At 35.5% G+C, this 26,109-nt stretch overlaps 3 protein-coding genes across 3 annotated transcripts; 2 read left to right on the top strand and 1 right to left on the bottom strand.

Annotated features, from left to right (window-relative positions):
* Positions 1-7,533: 7,533 nt before the first annotated feature.
* Positions 7,534-14,073, top strand: LOC107648668 (putative LRR receptor-like serine/threonine-protein kinase At1g67720). The gene is made up of 15 exons (XM_088490590.1): positions 7,534-7,819; positions 8,242-8,773; positions 9,122-9,627; positions 9,800-9,932; positions 10,141-10,212; positions 10,313-10,381; positions 10,467-10,538; positions 10,680-10,748; positions 10,908-11,062; positions 11,151-11,389; positions 11,608-11,734; positions 11,803-11,871; positions 12,024-12,210; positions 12,328-12,463; positions 13,545-14,073. The coding sequence occupies exons 1-15, from the start codon at positions 7,738-7,740 to the stop codon at positions 13,866-13,868; spliced, it is 2,772 nt and encodes a 923-aa protein (XP_088346716.1). The 5' UTR covers positions 7,534-7,737; the 3' UTR covers positions 13,869-14,073.
* Positions 14,074-15,129: 1,056 nt separating this feature from the next.
* On the top strand, positions 15,130-19,348 carry LOC107648669 (nuclear transcription factor Y subunit B-10). Its single transcript, XM_088491494.1, has 6 exons — positions 15,130-15,344; positions 15,535-15,767; positions 15,860-15,989; positions 16,308-16,382; positions 16,489-16,539; positions 18,993-19,348. The coding sequence occupies exons 2-6, from the start codon at positions 15,553-15,555 to the stop codon at positions 19,029-19,031; spliced, it is 510 nt and encodes a 169-aa protein (XP_088347620.1). The 5' UTR covers positions 15,130-15,344; positions 15,535-15,552; the 3' UTR covers positions 19,032-19,348.
* A 4,579-nt stretch (positions 19,349-23,927) lies between these two features.
* LOC148555089 (uncharacterized) lies at positions 23,928-25,813 on the bottom strand. Its single transcript, XM_088490600.1, has 5 exons — positions 25,658-25,813; positions 25,221-25,343; positions 24,965-25,125; positions 24,514-24,777; positions 23,928-24,216 (listed from the first exon to the last, which is right to left on the bottom strand). Exons 1-5 carry the CDS (start codon positions 25,811-25,813, stop codon positions 23,928-23,930), a joined length of 993 nt encoding a protein of 330 aa, XP_088346726.1.
* Between the last annotated feature and the right edge of the window lie 296 nt (positions 25,814-26,109).

Here is a 26,109-nt window from a genome sequence, read left to right as displayed (position 1 = left end):
ATAAATTTATAAATTTTTATAAATTTTTATTTTCATTGTTACACATAATAACAACGTAATAATTTTAGTATTTATACCTAAATTAATTCAAATTTAATTATTCTATATATTAAAAAAATTAAATAACTTATAATTTTTTTATTTAATTATTCAATACAAAATTTTTAAATGCTTGATATCTTAATTTTTTCTTAAAATGATAAAATATGACTTAAAAAGCAACTATGAAAAATAAGTTTCTATATAATAATTATACATCTAGATATCTAAATCAAATAAGAAAATAATTCCTTAACAACTCAAAAGTTAACACAATCGATAGTTATGGATCAAAGTGATAAACAAAAATAAGAGTTGTAATAATGGTATGGTAGTAATTGATTGCGGTTGGGGTTAATAGAAGAAGAAAAAAAAGGAGGGAAATAAAACAAGGCAACATAATAATGACGACAAAATAATAATAGTTATACATGTAAAAAAAATAATAAAAAAATAGTGTATGATATGATGAGATGATATAATCAAAATAAAAATTAATAACTTAAAAATAATAATAAAATTAAAGATAATTAAATATGTTCAATATAAGATTAAAGAAATACATATTTTTATCTATTAGAATTATGCATAAAAATAAAGTGTGTTTTGAATTTAAATTTTTAAATTTATTTCAAATTAAATAGGATTGAGAAAATAAATAAATTTAATATATAAGTAACTAATTTGTAAATAATGTTAGTAAATTTTTATCATGATTTTATTATACATAATAAGAACATAATTCTTTTTCCTTATTTTTTAATTTAAATTTATTTATAATTTATTTTTTAATTATTGAATAATTTTTTATAATTATTGATATTAAATTAGGATAATATTATTATCATTTTTTTTAACTATATCTTTTTCCGATAACATATACATATCTTTAATGTGTGCTTTTATAATTTAGCATTTTAAAAATTTTTTATAGTAATTTTAATTTCAACAAAATATCATATAACTAAGGCTATGTTAATTTTGAAATGATGAAAAAATACTTATTTGACAAATTTAAAAGGTGAATAATATATTAACACCAATACTAAAATATGATATAAATAAGATCACGTCAATATTAAAATAAGAAAATAGTGATCTAATAAATTTGAAGAGCGAATAATATATTAAAAAAATAAAATTAATTTCTTAAAAATAATAGAAAAGCGGCTAAACAGTCACGTTAGTGCCTGTTGAGCCGCTAGTATATATAGAAGGAAAGACAAAGCCCAAAACAAGATATAGAAGCACAAAACATTCACACGATAACTACATGCGTAAAGGTATACGATACGACATGATAAAATACAAAAGCTTACAAAGTATATATATATATATATAGTCAAAAGAATACTAGCCGTAGTCCATAGAGTTTAGGTCGACTAGTTAAATACAGACATAACAGAATTTTTGAGTTGAAATAGCATATACAACCTTAAATACAGACATAACAGAGTTTTTGAGTTGAAATAGCATATACAACCTGTATCTCAAAGTTTAGCCTCTAAGGCAATAAAGTATAAAGTACAAAAGTGAGAGATTTATATCAAAATAACTAAAGTACAAAATAAAATAACAAGGTTTTACAAAATTTGTTAAAGTCTTCTAGTTTTCAAAACTCTCAACTTAAACCAAATTATCCATACCCAAAAACAATACAAAACCTCATACCAAATATCTCTCAACCATCTCTCATTCATTCACTACTAAAACCAATTTAATACTCACTAACTTACTTAGATTCTTATAAACATCCTCACTTCCTCAACTCAACCATAATCAAAGTCCACCATCACCACCAATGGTTAACAATAGCAACCACAATATTCAATACTCATTATCATCATCAACATTCATAATCAAACACCAACAATCACCATCCTAATTCATCAAAATCATCACAATTATCAATAATCATCATACATCATCAACACCAATAATTTCCAACAATCACCATCAATCACAATAATCAATAACCACCAACAGTTAACATCAATTTATCATCATATTAGAATCCACCACAATCATACCTCAACATATACAATTTCTTCAATCTCCATCAACATGCATATACCACAAACATAATTCAAACAACCATATATCTAATTCAATCATATCCTATGGTCCACTAGCCTAAATTTTACAAAACATTACATATTACATAAAGAAAATCGAAACCATACCCTGACTGATTCCCAATATGTACAAAATCACCAAATTTGATTCCAACAAGCCTTCAATTACCAACACCACTTCCAAGGTCACCAAATATCAAGCTTAATCACAGAAATTGGCAATAAAACCCAATAATTATTTACTATTGGTTGGCACATAAACAACCAAATTACAAATATCCACTCAAAAACCAAACCTAAATTTTGAAATGCATAAGGACAGAGAAATGGAAAGAATAGAGTGATTTTCGTACTACTTTGGTTAGATAGAAACGACGGTCTCGTCGAGCGCTTCTCGTGGCCACAAACGAGACGTGAATCGGGGCACTGTAGCTCAAGTTATGAGCGAAATAAGATGAATGTGAATAGTGTTCTTTCCTCTTTTCCTCTCTTCTCATCTCAGCGCCTCCCCTCTCTCAATTTAGGATAAAATGAGCTGAATGCTCGTTAAAATTCATATATATATATGTTGGGCTTGGACTCAACTTGAGCCGGTCCAACCCGTTAGCGTTTTTAGCCCGTTTGGCTCAATTTGGGCAAAAATCTTTAAGATTAGCGCTTGGTTTTCAACTTTAATTATTTTTCTAAGGTTATATACTATTTTTATCACTCTCACACAGTACCCGACAAACTTAAACCGGTACTATCGGCTAAATTACCGGTATGCATTTTTACGCACTTTTTAGCAGAAAATTACTTTTTTCTGCTCGAAAAAATTTATTGAACCCGAATTTCATCTTTATATTTTCTAATTAATATTTCTAATTTTCTGAACCTATTCCAGACAATTAAATTATATTTTTATTTTATGTTAATTAAACGGTTAATTAATTCCGGTTCTTACAGTCGCAACGTTCACAGAAGCTCCACCATAACGCTGCAGCAGCTACAATCACGGCCCGCAGCACAACTCCAATTACTCCCGTAGCAGCCATTCCATCAAACCCAGCATGCAGTAACAATAACTCAACCCTACGACATCAATACCCTAAAATCCTTAACAAACTATAATAGAATACTAACGACAAGGGTTCTGGAACAAGAACAACTTACTGTAATAAAGAAGAAATGAGGGAACGAAGCAGCAGCAGTTCCGGTGATGACTTCCAGTGACAACGTCGTTCCCTGTGACTGAGAGCTCCGGCAACCTTGCAGAAATCAGAGGCAAAGGTTCCGGCGGTAGCTTCCGACGACGTCAGCACTGCTTTTTGGCATCCAAAGGCTCGGCGACGTAGTCTCCAACAGCAAAGGCAGTGGTGCAACCCTCTCTCTAGCCATCACATTTCTCTCTCTTCGCAAGCTCCTCTCTCTTCTCGCGTTCTTTTTGTTCGTCTACAACAACGGCTCCGGTTGACTCCAGGAATGACGACATTGATGGCGGGACAGCTCGGTGGTGGTCTAAGCTTCGGTGATGAGCATGATCGATGGCAACTCTATCTAGGGGTGGCGATGGGTAGGGTAGGGTAGGGTAGGGTTTGGATCCAACCCTAACCCTACTCGCAGGTTGAGATTTTTATATAAACTCAATCCTATTCTACCCGCGGGTTGAGAATATTCCAACCCTAACCCTACCCGCTCTTAACCCGCGGATACCCGTCCCTACCCACGGGTTACAAAAAATATACAACATTATTATATAACTTGATAATAATTTAAAATAGAACTGATTTTTATGTAAAAAAAATATTAAATTATCAATTAATGATTTTCTTTTAGTGGTTAAGGATCTTTTGCATTTAGTGAGAGGTCTTTGATTCAACATCCACTTAAAACATATTTTTATATAAGTATATAACATAAACATATATAGAGTGCGGATTGGTCGGGTAGGGTTGAGGCTCAACCTGCACCCTACCCGACCCGCACGAGAACCCTACCCGCACCCTACCCTATCCGCTGCGGATCGGGTTGGCAACCCTACCCAATAGGGTGAACCCGCGGGTAGGATACATATTGCCACCCCTAACTCTATCCTCTCGGTCACTGGCTCGCGTCTCTCTCTCTTTCTCTTCCCTTCAACGCCGCACTCTCTTTTTCCCTCTGTGTTATGATTCTTGATGGCGACGGTGGCTCCCAACCCTATCGGCGCCGTCCCCCCGCCTTCCCTCTCTTCTTCTCCGTTTTGCAGCTCTTGCTCTTTTTTCTTTTCTTTCTGTTCGCACGCGCGTGTGTGTTTGAAGAGGAGTGCGGGTGGTGACTGGGGTGAGTGTGTTGTATTAGGGTTAGGGCTAGTGTCTCAATTAGAGTTTGTTTTGGGAATTAGGGTTTGGATAGTTTGGTTATTTTAATAAAATTAGGGAATAGAGTAGTAATTTAAAAACCAAATTTAATCCCATCAAATTAGTTTAAGAATACTATTTATGTATCAATTTACTCTTTGGTTTTCAATCAAGTACTCTAATTTAAAATTAGAGATAATATAATTAATTTTTTTTAGTTCGTAAGATTAACTAAAACTCTCAATTATTTAAATTAAATCATATAAAATTCTTATTATTTTACAACTATTAAAACTTTAAATTTTAAATATGAAAATTATCCAATAATTATAAAATTAGATTAAACTCTTATTTTAATTCAAACTCAATTTATCAAAACTAGATTTAATTATATTTAATAAAATAATTTCTGAAATTAAAGTCTTTAACGAATAAATAAATTGAAACCGACTCATAATAAATTTTCTAAAAGTTATAGGTCTTATAAGTTGCGGTAATTTTGTAACTAATATATAAGACAGACCAGAAATAATAAGAAAAATATCACTCAGATGCGCGCATAAAATTTATAACATGTGATTCTCTCAGAAAAATATATATGTATAGCCCAAGTGAGAGATTGTTAGGGAATTATTATTTTCTAATATATATTTTTTGATAATACATATGTTAATTATAATCACAAATTAGCTATTTTACATTATAAAATTTATATAACGGTGATCTCAATTATTGTAATTAAACAAGTCATTATTATTTTTGATTTGGAATTAAATGAGAATAAAATTAGAGATACGATTTTATTTGGACTTTAAGATTTAATAAGTGTTACACTCTAATATAAATAGTAATTTTAGATTTTGGTCTCCAACACATTAAAGCCACCTCCGTAGTCTTTTCCCATCAGACAAGTTGCGATTTAGTTCTATCAGAGATACAGAAGACTTTAGTTTAGCAAAATCAAAAAATCGCAAAAACTAAACTTTTTCAATCATGCTCATGAATTCAGGCACATTTTTTGCGCTCTCATCTAAAAAATATAAATATGACATGTGACACAGACATAATATGATACAGATACGCCAATATATTCTTTTTTAAAAAATTTGGATACGACATGTTTAAAATACTCTGTGTAATAAAATTTAAATAATATACTAAAATATCATATTATAAATATAAAAGTAAACATAATTGCATAAAACAATCTTCATACTTTAATAAATTAATATTAAGGTAAAGTATTATTTTGACCCCAAGTCCCCAACGGTTGAATTGATTAAATCTAGTAGATTAATTATGTTAAGAAAGAAGTAAGGCTGTGTTTGTTTTTAGAGACAGGACAGAACATGACACTGAAACGGAGACAATAGGACGGAGACACTAAAAATTATCTTTTGTGTATTGTATTTGGATACGATGGACAAGACACTAATGTAATGTCTAGTATTATGTTTGGATGCACATGGACAAGACTAAAATATTATATGAAATGACTAAAATAGCCATGTGATTCCAAATTTTCTACATCAATACAAATTAATTTAATAAAAAATGAGAGTACGTAGGAGTACAGACGGAACTTGAAAAAAATATTTGAAGAGGCAAAAAATTTTAATAAAAAAATATATTAGTATTTATATTAAAATAAAATTTATAAATATAGTTATTTTATTTTAAAATTTATTATTAATATGTAGGAATACATATGGTTAAGATTAACAAAAAAATGAATTTGAATTTGATTAATAAAAAATTTTGTTTAAGTTAATAAGCCAAATTAATTTTAAATAAAAAATTAATTTTAAAAAAAATCCATTTTTACATGAAAAAATAATTAGTTTTTGCATATAAAAATCTATTTTTATTTTAAAAAAACTAATTTTTTTAATCTAAAAACTGATTTTTCTTTATAAAAAACTGATTTTTCTTTAAATTATATAAAATCAATTACAATTTATAAATTATTTTTTAGCATTTTAAAAGATTAATTTTACTTTTGCTAATATTTATCTTTCAAAAGTTTTAAGATTAATTATTTTTGTTATTATTTTTATTACAAATCAAATAATATAATATAAGGTTAAAATGGTATTGAAGTAAAACGATAAAAAGAAAAGAATTATCTGCCCCCAATAAAAAATTCTACAGAAAGGAGAGAGTACCTGGAAAAGAAAGAGATAGAGAAAGAACAGGAAGAAAAAAGTATCTCTGAACAACGCAATAGGAAAAATAAGAAGGGGTAATAGTGAAAAAAAAAAAAAACAAAATTTATAAAATTGTCCGTGTCCACTCTTTCAAATTCTGTGTCCATCATTGTCCTTCGTAAAAGAGTGGACACAAAAATATAAAAAACTGTCTCAAAAATAATATGTCCACTGTCCATGTCTCTGCTTCCAAACACTTTTTAAACAAGTGTTATCCATGTCTCCGTGTCCTACTTCCGAAAACAAACGCTACCTAACTTCCCTCGTCTCTTACGACAGTAATAACTAATAAGAGCTACTAGCAAGTGTAGCAACTCGCAACCACGATTCCATAAAGTAGCTTCATCCTTGCATGTGTTTCCTCTATAAAATCGCAAATAGCCAGTTTGGGATAACAAAATTTCTTTCATAAATCACGTCTAAACCGTAATTTTGGAACGTATTCTTATTATTCTGCAAACACAGAAAATAATTTCAGTATAAGGCAGATAGGGCCATAGGGGCACAAACTTGACTTTGTGTGGGCCCGACGCACGCACTACCAAAACGCCCGTCAACTCTCAAAACTTCAAAAGTTGCAACCTCTCTACTTTAGTCTGATAAGTGCCAATACCCACCACCAAAGCACCACTACCGATTGTATAACACTGAGTAGTGCTCTGAAAAAAGTGACACTATATCAAATATTAATATTAAACTACCGGTCAAAAAAAAAAAGGAAAAAAAATAATATTAAATTAAGATTGAAGTCATATTATTAGTTGTAGTTGATGTAATTTTTGGTGAGTTATTACGAGACGGAGACTAGGAAAGTAAATAATTAATACTATTTTATTAGAATAAAATATTCAAATTTGTAAAATATTAAAAAACAACGTATCTTTTGTTTGTTGTGTAGTAGTAAGGACATTCCTTCCATTATTTATAGAGCAGATTCGAGATACGAACATTCTATATACTGGCACGGTCTGCTTCTGCTACAGGCTACTACTGAGACTGTGACCGAGTGAGAATGTGAGCTTACTCCGTCGGGTTCCGCCATTTTTATGCTTCTCTCTATCTCAGTTCTCACACCGAAAGCTTCAGTTATTTATAACAATGGAGGAGAACGGAGCGCTCTTCCTCTTCTCTCTCTCACTTCTACTTCTCCCGCTTTCCTCCTCTTCCGCTCAGATGCAAGGTATATGTTTCTTTCTTCTTCTTTTTTATGATCTCTTCGCTTTCTCTTCTTTCCATAAGCTTCTTCAGCTGAATCAGCTCATAGAAACCGATGCTTCGTGTTATTGTTTAGTTAAAGCTTAATAGAGCTACTTAATCTTCTTCTATTCCATGTCTATCATGTGATCTAAGATTTTGTTCAGCATGGGACTGAAGATTTGAGATCTAAACTCTGCTTTTGATTCAGATTCTGTGAATTTTTTTTATAAGCTTTTTACAATACTACTTAATAACAATTAATGTTGTGGATTTTTCATATACTATGCGATTTGTCTTGTTGTTTTTTAAGTGTTCATTAATTATTAGAGCTTGGAATTGGATTTATAATTGCAATTTCGTCCATCTAGGCTATTATTCAGTGACGACATATTTCATCCTAAGCAGGTTTTGTAAGTTTGGACTGTGGAGGTTCAGAAAATTTCACTGATGAGATTGGTCTTAAATGGAGCCCTGATGATAAGCTTCCTTATGGAGAAGTAAGCACCATATCAGTTGCGAACGAGACACGGCGGCAGTACACCACGCTTAGACACTTCCCTGCTGATACCAAGAAATACTGCTACACACTTGATGTTGTGAGCAGGACAAGGTACCTACTGAGGGCCGCATTCCTGTATGGGAACTTTGATAATAACAATGTTTATCCTAAATTTGACATTTCTGTTGGGGCTACACATTGGTCTACCATTGTTATATCAGATGCTAACCTTATAGAAATGAGAGAGCTTATATTTTTGGCCTCAAGTTCTGCTGTGAGTGTGTGCTTATCGAACGCCACAACAGGGCAGCCGTTCATATCTACACTTGAGCTCCGGCAATTCAATGGTTCAGTTTATTATACACAATATGAGGAACAATTTTACCTCAGTGTCTCTGCACGGATAAATTTTGGAGCAGAAAGTGATGCTCCAATCAGGTAATTGTCCTAACCTTAGTCCATTCCATATATTGCTTCAAAGTCTGTTCTTTTATAAATTATCTGCTAACAATATTTTTATTCATATGTGTGTGTATGACATAGATCAATCAATCAAATGGTTCCATTCCAACTGTTAAAACAACTTCAATATAAAATTGGAAGACTCTATTATGGATATTCATAATGACTAGTTTATTGTCATTTTTACTAGAGAAAACCATGAAGGTTGCTTGTTTGCAACTTTCTTCATATAAAGTACTCCTTCACGTATTCTAACACTAAATATTTACATGAGTACATGCATACTCTTCCTCTAATTTAAAACGCTTTGTATTTGCATTTCAGGTATCCTGATGATCCTTTTGATAGAATATGGGAGTCAGATTCTGTGAAGAAAGCAAATTTTCTTGTTGATGTTGCTGATGGTACCAAGAAAATCTCTACCGAAGTACCAATTGATGTTAACAGAGACGAAATACCCCCAGTGAAAGTGATGCAGACAGCAGTAGTTGGCACAAATGGGTCTCTAACTTACCGGTTGAACTTGGATGGTTTTCCTGGTACTGGTTGGGCATTCTCTTATTGTGCAGAAATTGAAGATTTGGGTCCAAATGATTCCAGAAAATTTAGGCTAGTACTTCCAGGCCAGCCTGATATTAGCAAGGCTGTTGTAAATATTGAAGAAAATGCTCAGGGAAAATATCGCCTCTATGAACCAGGATTTAACAACATATCCCTGCCCTTTGTGCTTTCTTTTAGATTTGGCAAGACCTCTGATTCTTCCAAGGGTCCTCTCCTAAATGCAATGGAGATAAATAAATATTTGGAGAAAAATGATGGCTCTATTGATTGTAAGTCTGCTAAGAAGAAGCTACTATGATATGATGTTTGACAAACTTGCAATTATGTAGTTTAAGTATGTCTTTTGCATTGCAAATTGCTTTAGTTTATCTTCCTTTTCATCTTCTACCCCACTCTCTCTTGAAGTATTAAAAATTTTTTGTACTTGGACATGTTTTTCAGTAGCAGCTGTTTCTAGTGTATTGTCACACTACCCTTCGGCAGATTGGGCACAAGAGGGAGGGGACCCTTGTCTACCTGTTCCATGGTCATGGATCCGCTGTAATTCAGATCCACAACCAAAAGTAGTTTCAGTGTAAGTTTTTTATTTATTTATTTTTATTTTTTACTTATTTATTTTCATTTTGTTGTGGATTCATTCTCTGTCTTTATCAAAGGAAAAGAAAAACAAAGAAAAAGAAATAAGAAAGCAGTTTGCTTCTATAAAGAATGTTCCATTGCATGTTTCAAAATAGAGTTGAAGTGGTCTTCTAATAATTAATTTATGTTCATGGTGGTGGCAGCTTATTGTCCGGTAAAAACCTGACTGGAAATGTTCCTTTGGATATCACCAAATTGACTGGTCTAGTTGAACTGTAAGTTTATATCTAATTTTTCTGGGAATGAATACTTTGTGTCTTACGTTTGGTTCATCGCTTACCTCGTGTAGTGGAATGATTTATTTCATGGATGCAGATGGCTTGATGGAAACATGTTAACTGGCCCAATACCAGATTTTACTGGGTGCATGGACTTAAAGATCATGTAATTGTTGATAACTTCTTTCCACAGTCATGCTATTGCTATGTAATGTAGCATTCGATTAACTGTAACGTTTTTCCTCTTGCAGTCATCTTGAGAACAATCAGTTGACGGGTGTCCTCCCAACATCTCTGCTGAACCTTCCAAATTTAGGAGAAATGTAAGCTAACTAGAAAACTGTAAGTTGTTATGTTAAATATCTGAGAAAATACTGCAGTCATGTATGCTTAATGCTCAAGTGACTATCCTTCAAACTTGTTCAATTATTATTTGATATATTTATTAATTATGATTTTCACAGGTATGTGCAAAATAATTTGTTATCTGGAACAATACCATCTGCTCTTCTGAGCAAAGATTTGGTTTTAGAGTGAGTACTGCTTTAACTTGCCTACTGAAACAAGATAAATAAGTGCAACATTTTATTTTTCTCTGATGGTGAAACCATGCAACATTTACAGAAGAAACCATAAAGTGAATACTTTTAAAATAGCATGATGAACTATCTTGTTATTTCCGTATTCAACAGCTACTCTGGAAACATTAATCTTCACACGGGGAAAAGAATAGAGGGCAAAACGTATGTTATTATTGGTTCCACAGTGGGGGCTTCTGTTCTATTATTGGCCACTATTATATCTTACTTGTTTATGCGTAAAGGAAATAGAAGGTATTTTGAGCAAGGTAGGATTCCAAAATGAAGATATTTTTGTTGTGTCTGTCATATATCTGAGTTTGTACGACATGATTTATTTCTTTATATTGTTAATAGATCACAACTCTTCTCTCCCTACTCAAAAGCTGGCTTCCTGGAAAAATGATGATCCTGCAGAAACTGCTCACTGCTTCAGTTTTTCCGAAATTTTAAATGCCACAAATAATTTTGAGAAAAAGATTGGTTCTGGTGGTTTTGGAGTTGTGTACTACGGGAAACTGAAAGATGGAAAAGAGATAGCTGTAAAAGTTTTGACCAATAATTCCTATCAAGGCAAGCGAGAGTTCTCCAATGAGGTATCCCTCCTGCATTAATAGGCTTCTCTAATAAATAATAATTCATATTTGCTATTTTGCTTTAGAGACATTATATTTTTGTGATGCTTCATTTGGTAATGTAGATAAAATTAGCTGAATGTTCTTACTAAAATCTGTTGTCATTGAAACGATATTCATATTATGTTTTATGTCCTTTACCAAAACAATATTATAGTTGATATTTTCCTTTGATCCAGGTGACACTTCTTTCAAGAATACATCACAGAAATTTGGTACAGCTTCTTGGGTATTGCCGGGAGGAAGATAGTAGCATGCTCATTTATGAATTCATGCACAATGGAACTCTCAAGGAACATCTCTATGGTAAGCCTACATGACTCTATCAAGGAGCATATAAGTCCATATGTTGAATTATCTCTGACTTCTTGTAGGTCCATTAACGCATGGACGGAGTATCAATTGGATTAAGCGGCTTGAGGTTGCAGAAGATGCTGCAAAAGGTTACAAATTATAATGCTAGTGTATCCATAATTAAGATAGCATTATAACAATACTTTTAACTTTTTCTTTGAAGTTTCGGTTGAGTGGTCCTTCTCTGATAAGACAACCATTTCATAATGACATTAATTGTTTTATTTATTTGTTTGTTCAGGGATTGAATACCTTCATACGGGTTGTGTTCCTGTTGTTATCCATAGAGATGTAAAAAGCAGCAATATTCTTCTTGACAAGCAAATGAGAGCTAAGGTCTCAGATTTTGGTCTTTCAAAACTTGCTGTTGATGGCGTTTCCCATGTTTCTAGCATAGTTCGGGGGACAGTAGGATATCTTGATCCTGAGTAAGGCCTTCATCTATTTTCCATAAATTTGTGTGTTTAGTTTTGGATAACTAATTATCTGGTTGTGTCTAAGGTCCCAATTACTTCAGGATTGTCATGTAAACTTTTCTTGAATAGGTACTATATCTCCCAGCAACTGACTGACAAGAGCGATGTTTATAGTTTTGGTGTAATTCTTCTTGAACTCATATCTGGACAAGAAGCAATATCAAATGAAAACTTTGGTGTTAACTGCCGAAACATAGTCCAGTGGGTGAGTTTAAATTTCTCTATAAGCATAATTTTGAAATGGGTAAAGTACTGTGTTGGTCCTCAATATTTAGAGTAAATCCTATTTTGATTCCTAACGTTTTAATAATCCTATTTTCATCTCAAAACTTTTAAAATGACATCAATATTATCCCACCGTCAAATCATTTACTAACACTAAACGAAAATTGATGTACTATTATTAATAACGTCAAATCATTCACTAACACTAAACGAAAATTGATGTACTATTATTAATAATGTTTTTGTTAAGCTACGTTTGTTTAATTCCCCCTCCCACATTTACCCTCTCAACAAACCTAAATCCTATTTTTCTATTCCCTTCTTCTTTCTTTTACACTGAATAATGTAAAAGAAAGAAGAAGGGAGTTTAGTGTAAAAGAAAGAAGAAGAAGGGAGTAGGAAAATAGGATTTGGGCTTGTTGAGGAGGTGAAGGTAGGAGAAGGAGTTAAGCAACCGTAGCTTTAACAAAAATATTATTAACAGTACATTAATTTCATTAATTGTTAGTGAGAGATTTGACGGTGGGATAACATTGATACTATTTTAAACGTTTTGGAATAAAAATAGGACGATTAAAAAGTTAAGGACCAAAATAAAATTCACCCCAAACGTTGAGGACCAAAACAACACTTTACCCTTTTGAAATAATATGTGCAGTATTTACATATACAACATTGAAAAATCAAAATAACATGCATTAGATTGAATGTGTAAACTTATAAAATACTGGAAAATATTGAGTGTGACAAGCTAAGGAACATTTTGAATAAACTATGCAGATGTTAAGCCTTTCCATATCATGTTATATGGATTTAATTTCTATATATATATATATATATATATATATATATATATATATATATATATATATATTGTTCTGAGTAGAGAAACTTTACACAAAGATGTAATGATATGTTGTCATTGTGAAAATGTATTTTATTAATCTATTTACTATTTTTAAAGTCATATAAACATCAATATTTGATTAGATGATAATACAAGATTACAAAGGAAACACGAACTAAATTTGTGTTGATTGTTTAACTTGTATGTTTCACAGGCAAAATTTCACATTGAGAGTGGTGACATACAAGGAATTATTGACCCCATGCTAAGGAATGATTACGACCTACAATCAATGTGGAAAATAGCAGAGAAAGCATTGATGTGTGTTCAACCTCATGGATATATGAGGCCATCGATTTCTGAAGTTCTGAAGGAGATCCAAGATGCAATAGCTATTGAGAGAGAGGCTGAAAGCAATTCACGTGGCTTGTCAAGAAATTCTTTCCACTCTTCCGTGAACATAGGTTCAATGGATCTAGGTGCCACTGAGAGTTACCTCTCAATTGATGAATCCATTGCACGCCCAACCGCAAGATAAATCTATTGATTTTTACAAGTTATTTATTTCTGTCTTATTTGATTTTTCTATCCTTGCTTTCCTGTGTGGGGGAGGCCTTTAGTTTGTTCATATTTGGTCCAGGATTGATTCCTCCAAAACAACAATGTGTATGTATTATGTATATTCGAGTGATAATGCGTTCTGGATTAGAAGGAAATGCATCAATGACGTCGTATTTATTTAACTGAATTGCCAAATAAAGTAGCTGCTACATTGTTTTTACATGTAAATGGACACTTTTCATTCTTGATTTGCTACGTGTTTGCAGGGCATCAAGCCAGACAGAATCGTATTCCTCCTTCTGGAGTAAGGTTGTAGCCATTGTAGAATCTCATACTTGAGTTACGGACCAAAGAAGCAGGGAATATATACAATACAACTATTTAAATAAATTTCATTCAATAATCTTCGGAAGGGTCAATTTTGTAACCACAATTCTTTCATTGTACAAGTAAACAAGTTTTATAGAAGTAAAAACGCTTTTGGCCATGGAAAAAGATTAAAGCAGAAGAGAAGCACATACATATAATCGGAGTTCATGAACAATTTTTGCACAAGAAACACGCCAAAAGAAATCATAGTTGGTTTAGTTATGTTTGTGAAACTGGGAATCTCAAGGCTGATTTAAACTGGAACTGTGTAAAAAAATAAATAAAAAGTTAACTGCTTGTTTTAAATTTTAATTCTGAAAATTGACTAGCGTTAACTGAAACACAACTTACACAAGGTCACTGTAAAGAACCGTCACTTTTTTCTTTCCACAAATATACAAAAGCTGTGGTTATCAAAACCATACAACCAATATAAACCACCGCCAAACCTAAAAGCCAAAAGGCACACAGCAGGCACAACACGTGGTCAAATCAAACACCTCATCAAAAATAAAATAAAATAAAATATAATAAAATTTCCAGCACAATAACATCTTGAAATATGAAAACTTTTTTTTAATTAAAAAATCATTTCATTTTATATTTTTCTATTTGCATCTTATATGTTTGAAGTCATTAATTCTTTACTAATCTGTTTAAATTAAGTCCATCATTTATTCATCATGAAAATAAAGTATTGTTGAACACACCACACATGATCAGTAATAAATTAAAAATAAGTACTACAAGTAAATGCCAGTAATAAATTTTTTAGGCAGGGGCAGTTGAATCTTGAAAGTTAATACAAGAAAAGTTAAAGAAAACAACAATAATTATTAAAAAAAAAAATAGAAAAGATAGAGGAGAGAGAAAATAAAAAGAGAAGGAAGGGGGGAAGAAGGGAAAAAGCGAAAAGGGAGGGCAATATAAAGAAAACGGACGGTGGTGATAGGCTTCATTCTCTGATCTCAATCGTTTCCTTCTTCCTTTCTTCTCCAGCGTCCGATTCCTCTCCCATTTCTCACCGGATCTCTCTCCCGCCAAATACAAAAATTCCATAAACATTTCCCAGCACCCAAACCAGGTATTTCAGTTTATCACAGTCATAATCATCCACCACAACCATCATCGTCCCTTTCCCTCTCTCTTTCTCTCTTTAGGGTTTCGCGTCCACCTCGCACCTAGGGTTTTCTTCTACTCTTTTTTTTTCTGTTTCCTATTTCGTTTTTCATAGTTTTCACCATGTCTTTCGTGTTATCCGATTCGTTTCTCAGATTAGGGTTCCGGCGATCATGGCCGACGGTCCGGCGAGCCCAGGCGGCGGAAGCCACGAGAGCGGTGACCATAGCCCTCGCTCCAACATAAGGGAGCAGGACAGGTTCCTTCCCATCGCTAACATCAGCCGCATCATGAAGAAGGCGCTTCCCGCCAACGGAAAAATCGCCAAGGATGCCAAAGAAACTGTTCAGGAATGCGTCTCCGAGTTTATCAGCTTCATCACCAGCGAGTACTTTTTTTTTCTTTTTTTCTTTTGTTTCACTGTTAATTTAATTTAATTTTTCTTTTGTACTTTAATTGCGAGGGTGTTGAATGATGTAGGGCCTCTGATAAGTGCCAGAGAGAGAAGAGGAAGACTATTAACGGTGATGATTTGCTCTGGGCAATGGCGACTCTCGGTTTCGAGGATTATATTGATCCCTTGAAGATTTACCTCACAAGATACAGAGAGGTAATTCTGAATTTACAGCTTTCTTTTTTTTACCTTCGGTTTACTTGCGAAGTTTATCTGGTCCCCAAGAAGCTCTGTTCTGAGGAACACGCGTACGGGGTCATGTAAAGATGTTGCTATATGGCACGTTTTGATTTTCCTACTGTCTAACTTTGTTCTTCACTCATGGTGCAACCCCCCTTCGGTGATATGGATTTGACCGTGGTTGATTGGGAATGCTGCAGATGGAGGTAATATCAATATTTCTTCCTTTGGATTGATATCTGTTCGCTTTTTAATTTTATTTACTTATTTATTTTTGAACTTGTGGTGTTTTAGGGTGACACCAAGGGTTCAGCAAAGGGTGGAGACGCTTCTGCTAAGAAAGAGGTTCAACCAAGTCCTAATGTTCAGGTGGAATACACACAAGCACATAATATACTTGCTATGCTTGTTGTATCGCTGGAATGTCAAAACTTCTGAGTTCTGATGTTGTCATGGTTTGTTGTGAAATTTACAGCTTGCTCATCAAGGTTCTTTCTCACAAGGCGTTAATTACACTAACCCTCAGGTAATACTACTCTGTATAATGTTGTATACGGTTTTCTTCTGTGCTTCTGCACTGTCATGTACTCTTGTTGAATGCTGATAAATGATGATGCTCTGCTTGCTCTTCAAACTGATTTGAAACTGCAATAAATTGACTGTCAAACATCAACATCAAACATCAAGATTGTAGTTAGTAGATCATGAAACTTTATGTTGCTGTTATGCAGGGTGCTAATTGCGAAGTTACTGAATATGTTACTAAGGGTGTATATTAATGTTAATACATTATTAATAATAGATACGGTGTAAGAAACTTAGAACTAATAGTTTTCTTTTCAGTAATAAGTGAATTGTAAAAATCTTATAGTACCTGAGCAAATCAAAACCCATCAACCCACTTCAAATATGAGACTTTATTTATTTTGTATCATAAGTATCATTGGTATATCTTCTAGCTGGAATGGCTTAATATGGTTTTCTTGGGCTCTATCTCTTCCTTTCTGAGGCCTCTGTCAGCTATTCTCTCAGTTCCCTGCCTTGTATCACACAATACAGCTGTAGTGAAAGCTTTTCCCCACCCTTTACTCTCCAGCATTCTTTTTCCCTCTTATATTCAATATGCTTTGAAAAGTAAGTTCGCCAAATTTAGCAATCCAGATTAGTTCTCCTTTATGTTCAAAACCCTTAACATAGATCGAAATCTAGTATGCATGTAATAATTTCTAGTATGATCTTTAGTAACAAATTTCGTAATTATAATTAAGATTGGGTATCACCTGAGAGGCATAAACAATATTCTTCTGGACAGAAAAGCAATCCATGAGTTGTTGATACTTCCATTCACATAATGTTATAGGTTTGAAGAGAATTTTGTTGAAATTTTCCACAAATATTGGTTTTATTACCATTTTGATTTCATATCATAAGAGATACTGGTCACTGAAACAGTCTATCTTAGAATTAATGCCTGATAATTCTTGACTGCGAGGTGGCTACTTTTGGTTGGTAGCACATATCAATGCACTCATTAAAGTCCTTGATGAAAAGTTGTCTGGTTTATGGGTTGTCTACTTTCTAGGTTTTCTTTTTATGGACTTGGATTATTTAATGCGTGGTCCATCTTTGAAGGGTAGTTTTCTCTAGACTTGGTTGGGGCACCATGAGTTGCTGAAAGCTGCTCTGGATCTTATATTATTTAAATTTCTTTTACAAAATTAGCAATTCAGATAATGGTGATGCTATTGGCATCAGCACATTAATCATTAGTTTGGACTATAATGTTGATTAGTGTTTTGTATGTTTGGTTTAACTTATGAGATATTTGATTTTCAAAGTATTACTTTATAATAATTGATGTGTTTTTGTTTATGGCAAAAGTAAGTTTCAGATAATGATTTTTGTATAGATAGGATAAAGTTAAAAATACTTAAGGATTTGTGGTGGTTTTTGTTTTCATTTCCTGTTTTATCAAAAGAGGAAACAAATTTTTATTCTTTTCCTTTTTTACTATTTTCTTCTTGAATAATTGGAGCTTCATTCCTTGCTCATGTTGTTATGGTACAAATTTTCTGAGGGAGATGCTTAGCTAGTTTAACTTGGCTTTCTTTAACAAGTAACAATACTTGGGAAATTCTTTCTAGGTTGTGTTAAAAGATTATTGCTGCTGGCGAATTGTGGGTCTAAGTTGATATTAGTATCTTATGCTATATGATTTCCTATTCATCAAAATTTAACGAATATTGTGAATGCTGGATTTCTCAAAGACTTCCTTTCTAAGGACTTTCTTTTTTTAAAACAAAATAGTTTTTCATAGATATAAAAATTGAAAGTTATTCTTTAATATTTGGCTTGGTTTTTATGGTGCTTAAAAAAAGAAAACTCTTATTAAAGGGCTAAGAGGTGGTGTAATTTCAAAATAAACTCTATTTAGTTGGTTTTATGTGGATGTTTTAGCTACGTTACTCAAGCCCATAGGGCAATTGGCCAACCAAACAAGAATAAGCTATTTTGTTGGTAGAGTCTTGTGGATTGAATTGAGTATTACTTGATGTCAGATATAATATTGTCCTTAATGAAGTTTGCATATACTATGGTGCAAACTGATTAGCCACTTCAGGTGACTTTTTTTTATCCTTCATAGCCCATTCCTTGCTTTTGCTCGTTTCCAGCTTCTGCTTTATTTCCATTAGCTGGCTCTCTGAAGACATGAATGGTTGAGAGTAGTGTTCATGTAGTTCTATGGGGTGGGAGTCTCTCATGATTAACTGTTTGAGTAATGAGTACCAAATTTAGTCTATTTTTACTCAACGTGGGATAATTTAGCATGTAATTATTTATATAATCTTTTGTATTTCTCTTTTTTCTTTTCCTCTGGTTCGTATGTTGCATCTTATTTGGTTTAAGGAATTTTTATTAGCACAAATAATCAATTTACATGACAGTAATTCTCACTTTATTTTGGACCTTCTATCTCAGGGTCAACATATGATGGTTCCTATGCAAGGTCCAGAGTAGGTAGAGTCTATTGATTCTTGCGTGGTTGTCGTGTGTTTTCAATGCTGTTGGAGGTTTAGTAAGTGGCCTCGGCATATTGAATGTATTTTTATATTATGTGAATACTGACATAGGAGACGTTGGTTCTTGTTTCCAGATATTTTTTGCAATTAAGGTTTGTATATTAACTTTGGATTAGAATTATTCGGAAGTTATATTGTAATCTTGAAGTCTTGTTATCTGATTCTGTCACACTGATGTAAGCATGAATTGGTACATTCCTTCCACTATTTCTTTGTACAATAATGGATGAAGATGGTTCCAATTTTTTAAATCTATTCGATGAATGTCTTGGGTGGTCTTGGTACAGCAGAAGGCTCTTCAATTTATTTGGCTTATACAGCGGTTTGTTATTACAAGAACCCACTGCTAGGATAGTTTCTTTTATTTTTCCTTGAAAAAACAAATTGGAATTTCTTTATAGGTTTTATTTGACAGTGTATATACTTGATGAGAAATGTGGACTATTGGAAAGATGGAGTAGCACTAAGTTTTGCAACTGGTTTCAGAAAAAAATGTAGTATGATGAGTATTTTAATCAGAGCTAGTGGCCAATTTTCAGTAGTAGGTAGAGAGGGCAAGAATAGTGGGGATTCACTTGCTCTTCACCTTCGCAACGGTGAAACTATGGATTATTCTCATCACGATTAGCTAGAGTAAGTGGCTGTACTTAGGCTTTGCATGAGTTTACAAGGAGATAAAAGTGAAGTGCTTTATAGCAATTGTATAATTTAGTTGAGAACAGAAAAGATAATGTTGGGGATTAATTATGAAGAAACGATGTCTAGGAGATAGAATCATTATTACCTATAGGAGTTCAAAATTTGCCGAATGTTATGTTTGGGTTGAACCGTTGAAAGGTGGTTTCAATGTTTAGGCAAGTTTATTAAAATCTTTATATCATTTATCAATTCAATGAAATTTGTTACTGGTAGTCTAAACAAGGGATAAAGCATTAAAATAAGCACAGATCAACTATGAAAAATTTAGGTTCGTGAGCATTTTCATTTATCTATGATTAATCATAAGAAGGATTGATTAGTTGCAAAGATAAGTAGGATTTTTTCTTTGACTAGTGTAGTTACGGATCTTTGTTGTACAGACCAAACAGCAATCAATAAATTTGCAACAGGATTAATTAGTCATAACTGATGATTGATTCTTCCACCCAAAATAAATCAACAGAATCTCCCGTTCCCTTCGGTTTGCTTCCTTTTGAATTTGATGCAATTTACATACTCCATCAGAGGTTCTACTGTTGCACGAAGAAGGGGTGTCAAAGTGGGTAGTTTGTCTCATCCTGTCCCGTCAAAGACTTGTCCAAAAAATAGGGCAGGCCGGCATAATCCGTCAAAATAAATCAGATTTAAAATGTTAGTTTGTCTCGTTTTATGAGAGATTGGTGATGCCACCAATTAGCTCGCCTAACTTTTATTTTAGTAAAATTAATTAAAATTAATTTAATAAAAGTAATAAGTAAAACTTTAATCATAATACAAAGGATTTTTTTAAATAAATAAAATAAATATTTTAATTACAAATATACGTTAATTTGAGGGTATTAATGGAAGTCGTTCGCAGCACCCCTAACCCCACATTTCTCTCATTTCTCTCTTTCTGGCACCATTTTGTTTATATTTTTTAGTTTCCCAGAAGTTATGGTACGCAGAGACGCACGCACAGACGCACGAGACCCTGACATCAACCGCCTCAACGCTAGTTGGCACATTGCGGGAGCTATCGACTATGAAGTTAGTGTTATCTTTATTATTTAAATTATTAAGTGTATGCGATTTTATTTGGAGAGCTTTTACAGAGTTAGTGTTTTAATACATGAGTAGACTGGATGATATTGAGGTAACACAATTTAGGTTAGTTGGCAAGTTAGTAACATGAGTTAGGTGTGTAATTTACTTAGAGTGAAAGTTAGATAACTAACTACTTTGATTTGATTAGTAATTAAATATATTTATTAGTTAACATTTTCTTTAAATTGGGAGAGGATTTTTAAGTATTGGTTTTGTAACCTATTCATTATGTTGTGATGTTTATCTGAGTTGCATTTTAGATTTGTTAGAATAGATTTGGACATACTAGAGAACTTAGTTTGGAATCGAATCTTTATAAAATTTTTTCTTTTAAACAGAGGCCTCGCCTGTTACTACCTAGGCGGGTTAGTCACACACTTGCACCCTCGGACGTCGTCGTCCCTTATCTGAGGGAGGTTGGGTTTGGCGACAAGGTGCAGCTCAGGGACTTTGTGTTTGACAACTCCCAAATCACTGCATTCGTGGAGCTCTGGCGTCCAGAGAGCCACACTTTCCACCAGTCATGGGGTGAGTGCAACATCACCCTACAGGACATTGCGTACCACCTCGGACTACACACACACGGGGAGCCAATGGGTGGGTGCCTGCATGACTTCCAGACTTGGTACCAGCGACTGACATGGGAGTACGTGGAGGAGCTCTTGGGTGCCAAACCCCCATGGTCCATAGCAAGGTGCCCAAAGAAAGAAGTCGTTTAGCATTAAGATGACATGACTTCAGGACAGAGTCTGCCACATGCCTCCGAGTACCACGGATCCAACCACCCTCCGATAGTACACTAAGTGTTACATCATACTACTGATCGGTGGTTACCTGATGACCGACAATCCAACAATCAGGTGCATATCAAATGGTTTCCACTGTTGGCCGACTTCGGGAGGTGTAGCGGTCTATCATGGGGGTCCGCTGTGCTTGCATGGATGTACCACTCCTTGTGCCATGCAGCACATTGTGACACCACGGACATAGCCGGATGTACACCGCTGCTAGTCTCGTGGATATACCACAGGATTCCACAGTGGTGTCCACTGGAGAGGCAGATTATGACCTTTCCTCTAGTAGTGAGGCAATTGTTATCGTTTAATGTTCTTGTCAATTTTTATTTATTCAATTCAAGTTTTACCTACACGGATTGACACAATTTGATTACTGCGTATGTTAACAGGTTGATCGGGATGACCCAACAGATTAGGGACCACTATGCACAGAGAGTCCTCCATTGGCGTACGGCGCTAGATCGACTGCATTTGGACGAGGTATACCTTTATTTTTTCCTTACTTTAATATGAAACATTTGAGTACAATTATCGTATAAACTACTTCTGATGAGCCTATGCCACTTAGTTATGCAATTTCGGTGGATGTCGTATGTCGATCCTAGATTGAATGACATTATTTTGGATTGAGTGAGGTCCGGTGGGGAGTGGAAGACTTGGTTGTCTGTTGTCCCCCTGGTATGCTTCAATATTATGGAGTTTCACCAGGCCCATCGGTTGAAACGACAGTTTAGAGGTGAGCAGCCAGTTCCTAGCGGTTTGGTTAATGTCGACAAGTTTCTGACCACTACTGGATGGGGAGAGGATGTGTGGCGGCCTACTCGCCTTTAGGAGTGGTATGATGGTTTCAGAGCCTGGTTTGAGGAGGGCCACATGATCTCCATTCAGCCTACCGCCGACAACAGGCCGATACAGGAGTACTGAGTCTGGTACCAGTAGGCCTGTCGGGTCAGACATCTGTCTGGGAAGGATGTGCTTGATGACCCCAGACTTTCGACCCTCCCTGATGACGTCCAGCCCACACCTAGTCAGCCCAAGGATGTCTCCACCTTCCACGAGATGTACCTGATCACTGTAGGCATGCCAGGGAGGTGCGACCAGACATTCGAAGACCTGCCAGGAGGGAGAGGGGTAGGAGGGACCTCGGAGGAGCTGCAATGCCTCGATGAGAGCACGTCAGACCCCGTAAGGAAAGGCTACACGTTGAATCCGAGGAGGAGGCAGATTATGTCCAGCAGGAGGATGTCGGCGATATACCCGAGGATGCGGATGACCCCCCCCCCCCCCGACCAGCACCAGCACCAGCACCACCAGGACCACCACCACCAGAACCAGGCTCTTATGTGCATCATGATGACCCTTTCACAAATCCACCTGGCTGGGTGGACCTTGGTGCCTCATCCAGCGTTTAGGAGAGATCCATAGTGAATGAGATACAGTTTGACGAGGTATTTTAGGTTCAGACGGCTGACCAGTAGACCATGTAGCGGATGCAGAGCAGTTCCACACGACCAGAGAGCATGGTGCCACTTATGGTGTACCTTTCTCTGTCCCAGAAGTGACTACCTCGATTTAGGTGCCTCAGATGTCCCCGGGTGCTCACTCCTCCTACGGACCAGATCTCTGGCCGAGGTCTCAGTATGCTACACCGCCTTCCATTGACTACGGCCGACTGATGACTACCTCACATTGATTACCTCCCTCACCTCAGTATACACCACCACCACCACATTTTCAAACACAAGCGATTGATCATGATTCATGCACACCCGTACTTTCCACAGCCTCCTCCGCCACCGTCATATGTAGTGGCCCTTCCACCACCACCAGCTCCTCAGGACCCGTGAGGCCGCAGACTACCTCGCCAGACCCAGCCTCCCCCTTATGGCACTAGGCATCGCCTTCATTATCCTAGGGACTAGCATCCATGATTAGCAATACATGTTATTAGATTAATTAGTAGTTTATCCTGTATTACTCCAAAGTACAGTATTTTGTACCAAAATTTTACATTATAGTGATGATGTGCTCCTTTATTTCTTCTGTCTTTATTTTATGTACCTTGTTTAATGAATTTTTTTAGTTACTATCCATGCCTTGATTAGGGTTATGTGTGCAAATTATCGTAATAGAACATAAAACATAGGCAGTTCGATTGCTAAATAAAACAAAATAACAATGATATATAACGTAACCTCAAATGAATAGCATGGTTCTAGTACATATGAAATGTGGCACAAGTTATGCGATTGCTAAGAATCCTCTATGGCTTGATTCAGACAACCCCTCCGAGTATGGCCTGTTTGCCGGCATAGCCTGCACCGTTTGTCTTGGCAGTCCACCTCGTCTATATCGCTACGAAACCTCGTAAAAATTGGTCTTCCGGTTGCCTTTCTACACATGGCTGGATTAGGGCGCAAACATGCCCCGTGCCACTCTGGCCAAAGCTTCTCGTCAAGGATCGGGGGAAACTCTACCTCGTAAACCTTGAGCTCAGACTCTTGAAGGTAGACTAGATGAACATATGACCCCCACTCGAAGCTGGAAGCAGCACAAGCAGCAAATGCATGACAATAGTAGAAATGAAGTGAATGGAAAAGTTTGCAGTCGCATGTCCCCGAGCTCAATCAAAAACGGAATGAACTCTGGCTCTAACCCTCAAATGGCTCTAATTCCTATACCCAAAAAACCAAAGCCCTCCTATTGCAATGTGTAACTCGCATCTTCTGAATACCCTGTTTATTCTTTTCAACCACAGCCTGCAGCCACTGTGAATACCGATTACTCGCTGCCATTTGAGCCTGCACCTCCCTACCCTTCCAGACGAACAACTACTACAATCTCTCGTACATGCATCTAACAATAGCTGAAATGGATAGATATCTTGTACCCTTCAGAACTACGTTGATGCACTCAAATAGGTTAGTTGTCATGTCCCCAAACCGACGTCCACCATCACAATGTTGCAACCATATTTCCTTATTAAATCTACTGGCCCAGTCAGCCATCTCACGTGATAACGTCCTTAGAGCATCCATGTACCGTTCGTACCCAGCATTCCTAGGACTGTATGCAGCATTATGAGATACTGCTTGCCCTCGGCTGACATGAACCAAGACATGAAGTTCACAGCCATGTGCCTGACACAATACGCATGGAACGCCCTAGGAGGCTTCCAAAGGCTGTCATCAGCTTTATGTGCAGCCTTGATTGCTTGGGATCTATCAAATATAATCAGTAGCCCTTCTTGTGGTGTCACATGGCATCTTAGATTGTAAGGAAGAAGGACCATGAATCCGTACTCTCAGACTCAACAATGGCGAAGGCAACATGGAGAATGTTACTGTTACCATCTTGTGCAACTGTAATTAGCAACACTCCACCATATTCGCCATACAAGTGCATGCCATCTACGGAGATGAACGGCTTACAATGCTTGAAAGCTTCAATCTAGGGAGGGTATGACCAGAACACCTTATCGAACTAATCGCAATCGCGCACCATCAAGTGGCCATCATAATACGGTATGCACTAATGTCACATACCGTGCCAGGGTGACAACTCTGCAATGTTTGGAGCAACCGCAGCACCTTGTACGACTCTTCCCAATCACCATATATCTGCGCAATTGCCTTTTGTTTTGCCATCCAAACCTTCCTGTACGACGGCTTGAAGTGATAGCTTTGTCTTACTATACTTTGTAGAACAGGAATGGTCACTAATGGACTAGACTGTATGAGTGGCAGGATGATTCTGCATATGAGGTTGCTGTCCTACGGTCGGTAATCCTATGACATCGTGGGGCCAGACAACGCACCTCCCTAACCATTTTAAATATAGTCAAATTAAAATCTAACCAAAATAAGAATGACGAAGAAAACAACGAATTAAGATACAATAACACTCATCAATATCCCAGATTCTGTCGGAGGGCAACACAGAAACTCCAAGGACAACCATCCATAAATTGCCGCCAACGTACATGGTACTTTAACCGATCTGACTCGACTACTCGATACTCGGCACTTTTCTGAATGCTATAATTCTTCACGCCTTGCAGCACTCCCTCTCTGCTCCTGAATTTGTGACCAATCCGAAACTCCACACCACTATCGGTGTTGTAATCGTCGGCCCCCATATTCGAATATAGAGTTTCCTCGTGTATCGCATCCAAATCCAATGTATGGTAGTAGCTGGGTACAGATGATAACTCTGGAATTAGATGCGAAGCAGGCTAAAGGTATCGAACTGATCCACCAACAAGAATCTCAGGTATGAACTCATCGTCATTTTCATCGTCAAAGGATCCACTTTCATGGCTATCGGCAATGTACACTTCGTCGGATTAATCATCCTCAACGTCCATGTCTTGCACTTGACTAGCATAGTGCAACAGTCATGGTGTGAGTGGAGGGTCATCCAATATAAAGTTCG

The sequence above is a fragment of the Arachis ipaensis genome, chromosome B6, assembly GCF_059453495.1.
Source record: "Arachis ipaensis isolate K30076 ecotype BB chromosome B6, ASM5945349v1, whole genome shotgun sequence".
Taxonomy (NCBI): Eukaryota; Viridiplantae; Streptophyta; class Magnoliopsida; order Fabales; family Fabaceae; genus Arachis; species Arachis ipaensis.
This window is presented reverse-complemented; position numbering and strand designations above follow the sequence as displayed.

Excerpts from the sequence above, each read along its gene's own strand:
- LOC107648669 (XM_088491494.1), top strand. The coding sequence starts at position 15,553 with ATGGCCGACGGTCCGGCGAGCCCAGGCGGCGGAAGCCACGAGAGCGGT. Across the intron at positions 15,768-15,859 it reads ATCAGCTTCATCACCAGCGA|GGCCTCTGATAAGTGCCAGA; the intron begins GTACTTTTTTTT and ends TGAATGATGTAG. Across the intron at positions 16,540-18,992 it reads TTAATTACACTAACCCTCAG|GGTCAACATATGATGGTTCC; the intron begins GTAATACTACTC and ends CTTCTATCTCAG.
- LOC148555089 (XM_088490600.1), bottom strand. The coding sequence starts at position 25,813 with ATGGGGGCCGACGATTACAACACCGATAGTGGTGTGGAGTTTCGGATT. Across the intron at positions 25,344-25,657 it reads CAGATCGGTTAAAGTACCAT|CCGTCGTACAGGAAGGTTTG; the intron begins GTACGTTGGCGG and ends TATCACTTCAAG. Across the intron at positions 24,778-24,964 it reads TCTGAGAGTACGGATTCATG|CCGAGGGCAAGCAGTATCTC; the intron begins GTCCTTCTTCCT and ends GGTTCATGTCAG.
- LOC107648668 (XM_088490590.1), top strand. The coding sequence starts at position 7,738 with ATGGAGGAGAACGGAGCGCTCTTCCTCTTCTCTCTCTCACTTCTACTT. Across the intron at positions 10,749-10,907 it reads AGCAAAGATTTGGTTTTAGA|CTACTCTGGAAACATTAATC; the intron begins GTGAGTACTGCT and ends CGTATTCAACAG. Across the intron at positions 11,735-11,802 it reads TCTCAAGGAACATCTCTATG|GTCCATTAACGCATGGACGG; the intron begins GTAAGCCTACAT and ends GACTTCTTGTAG.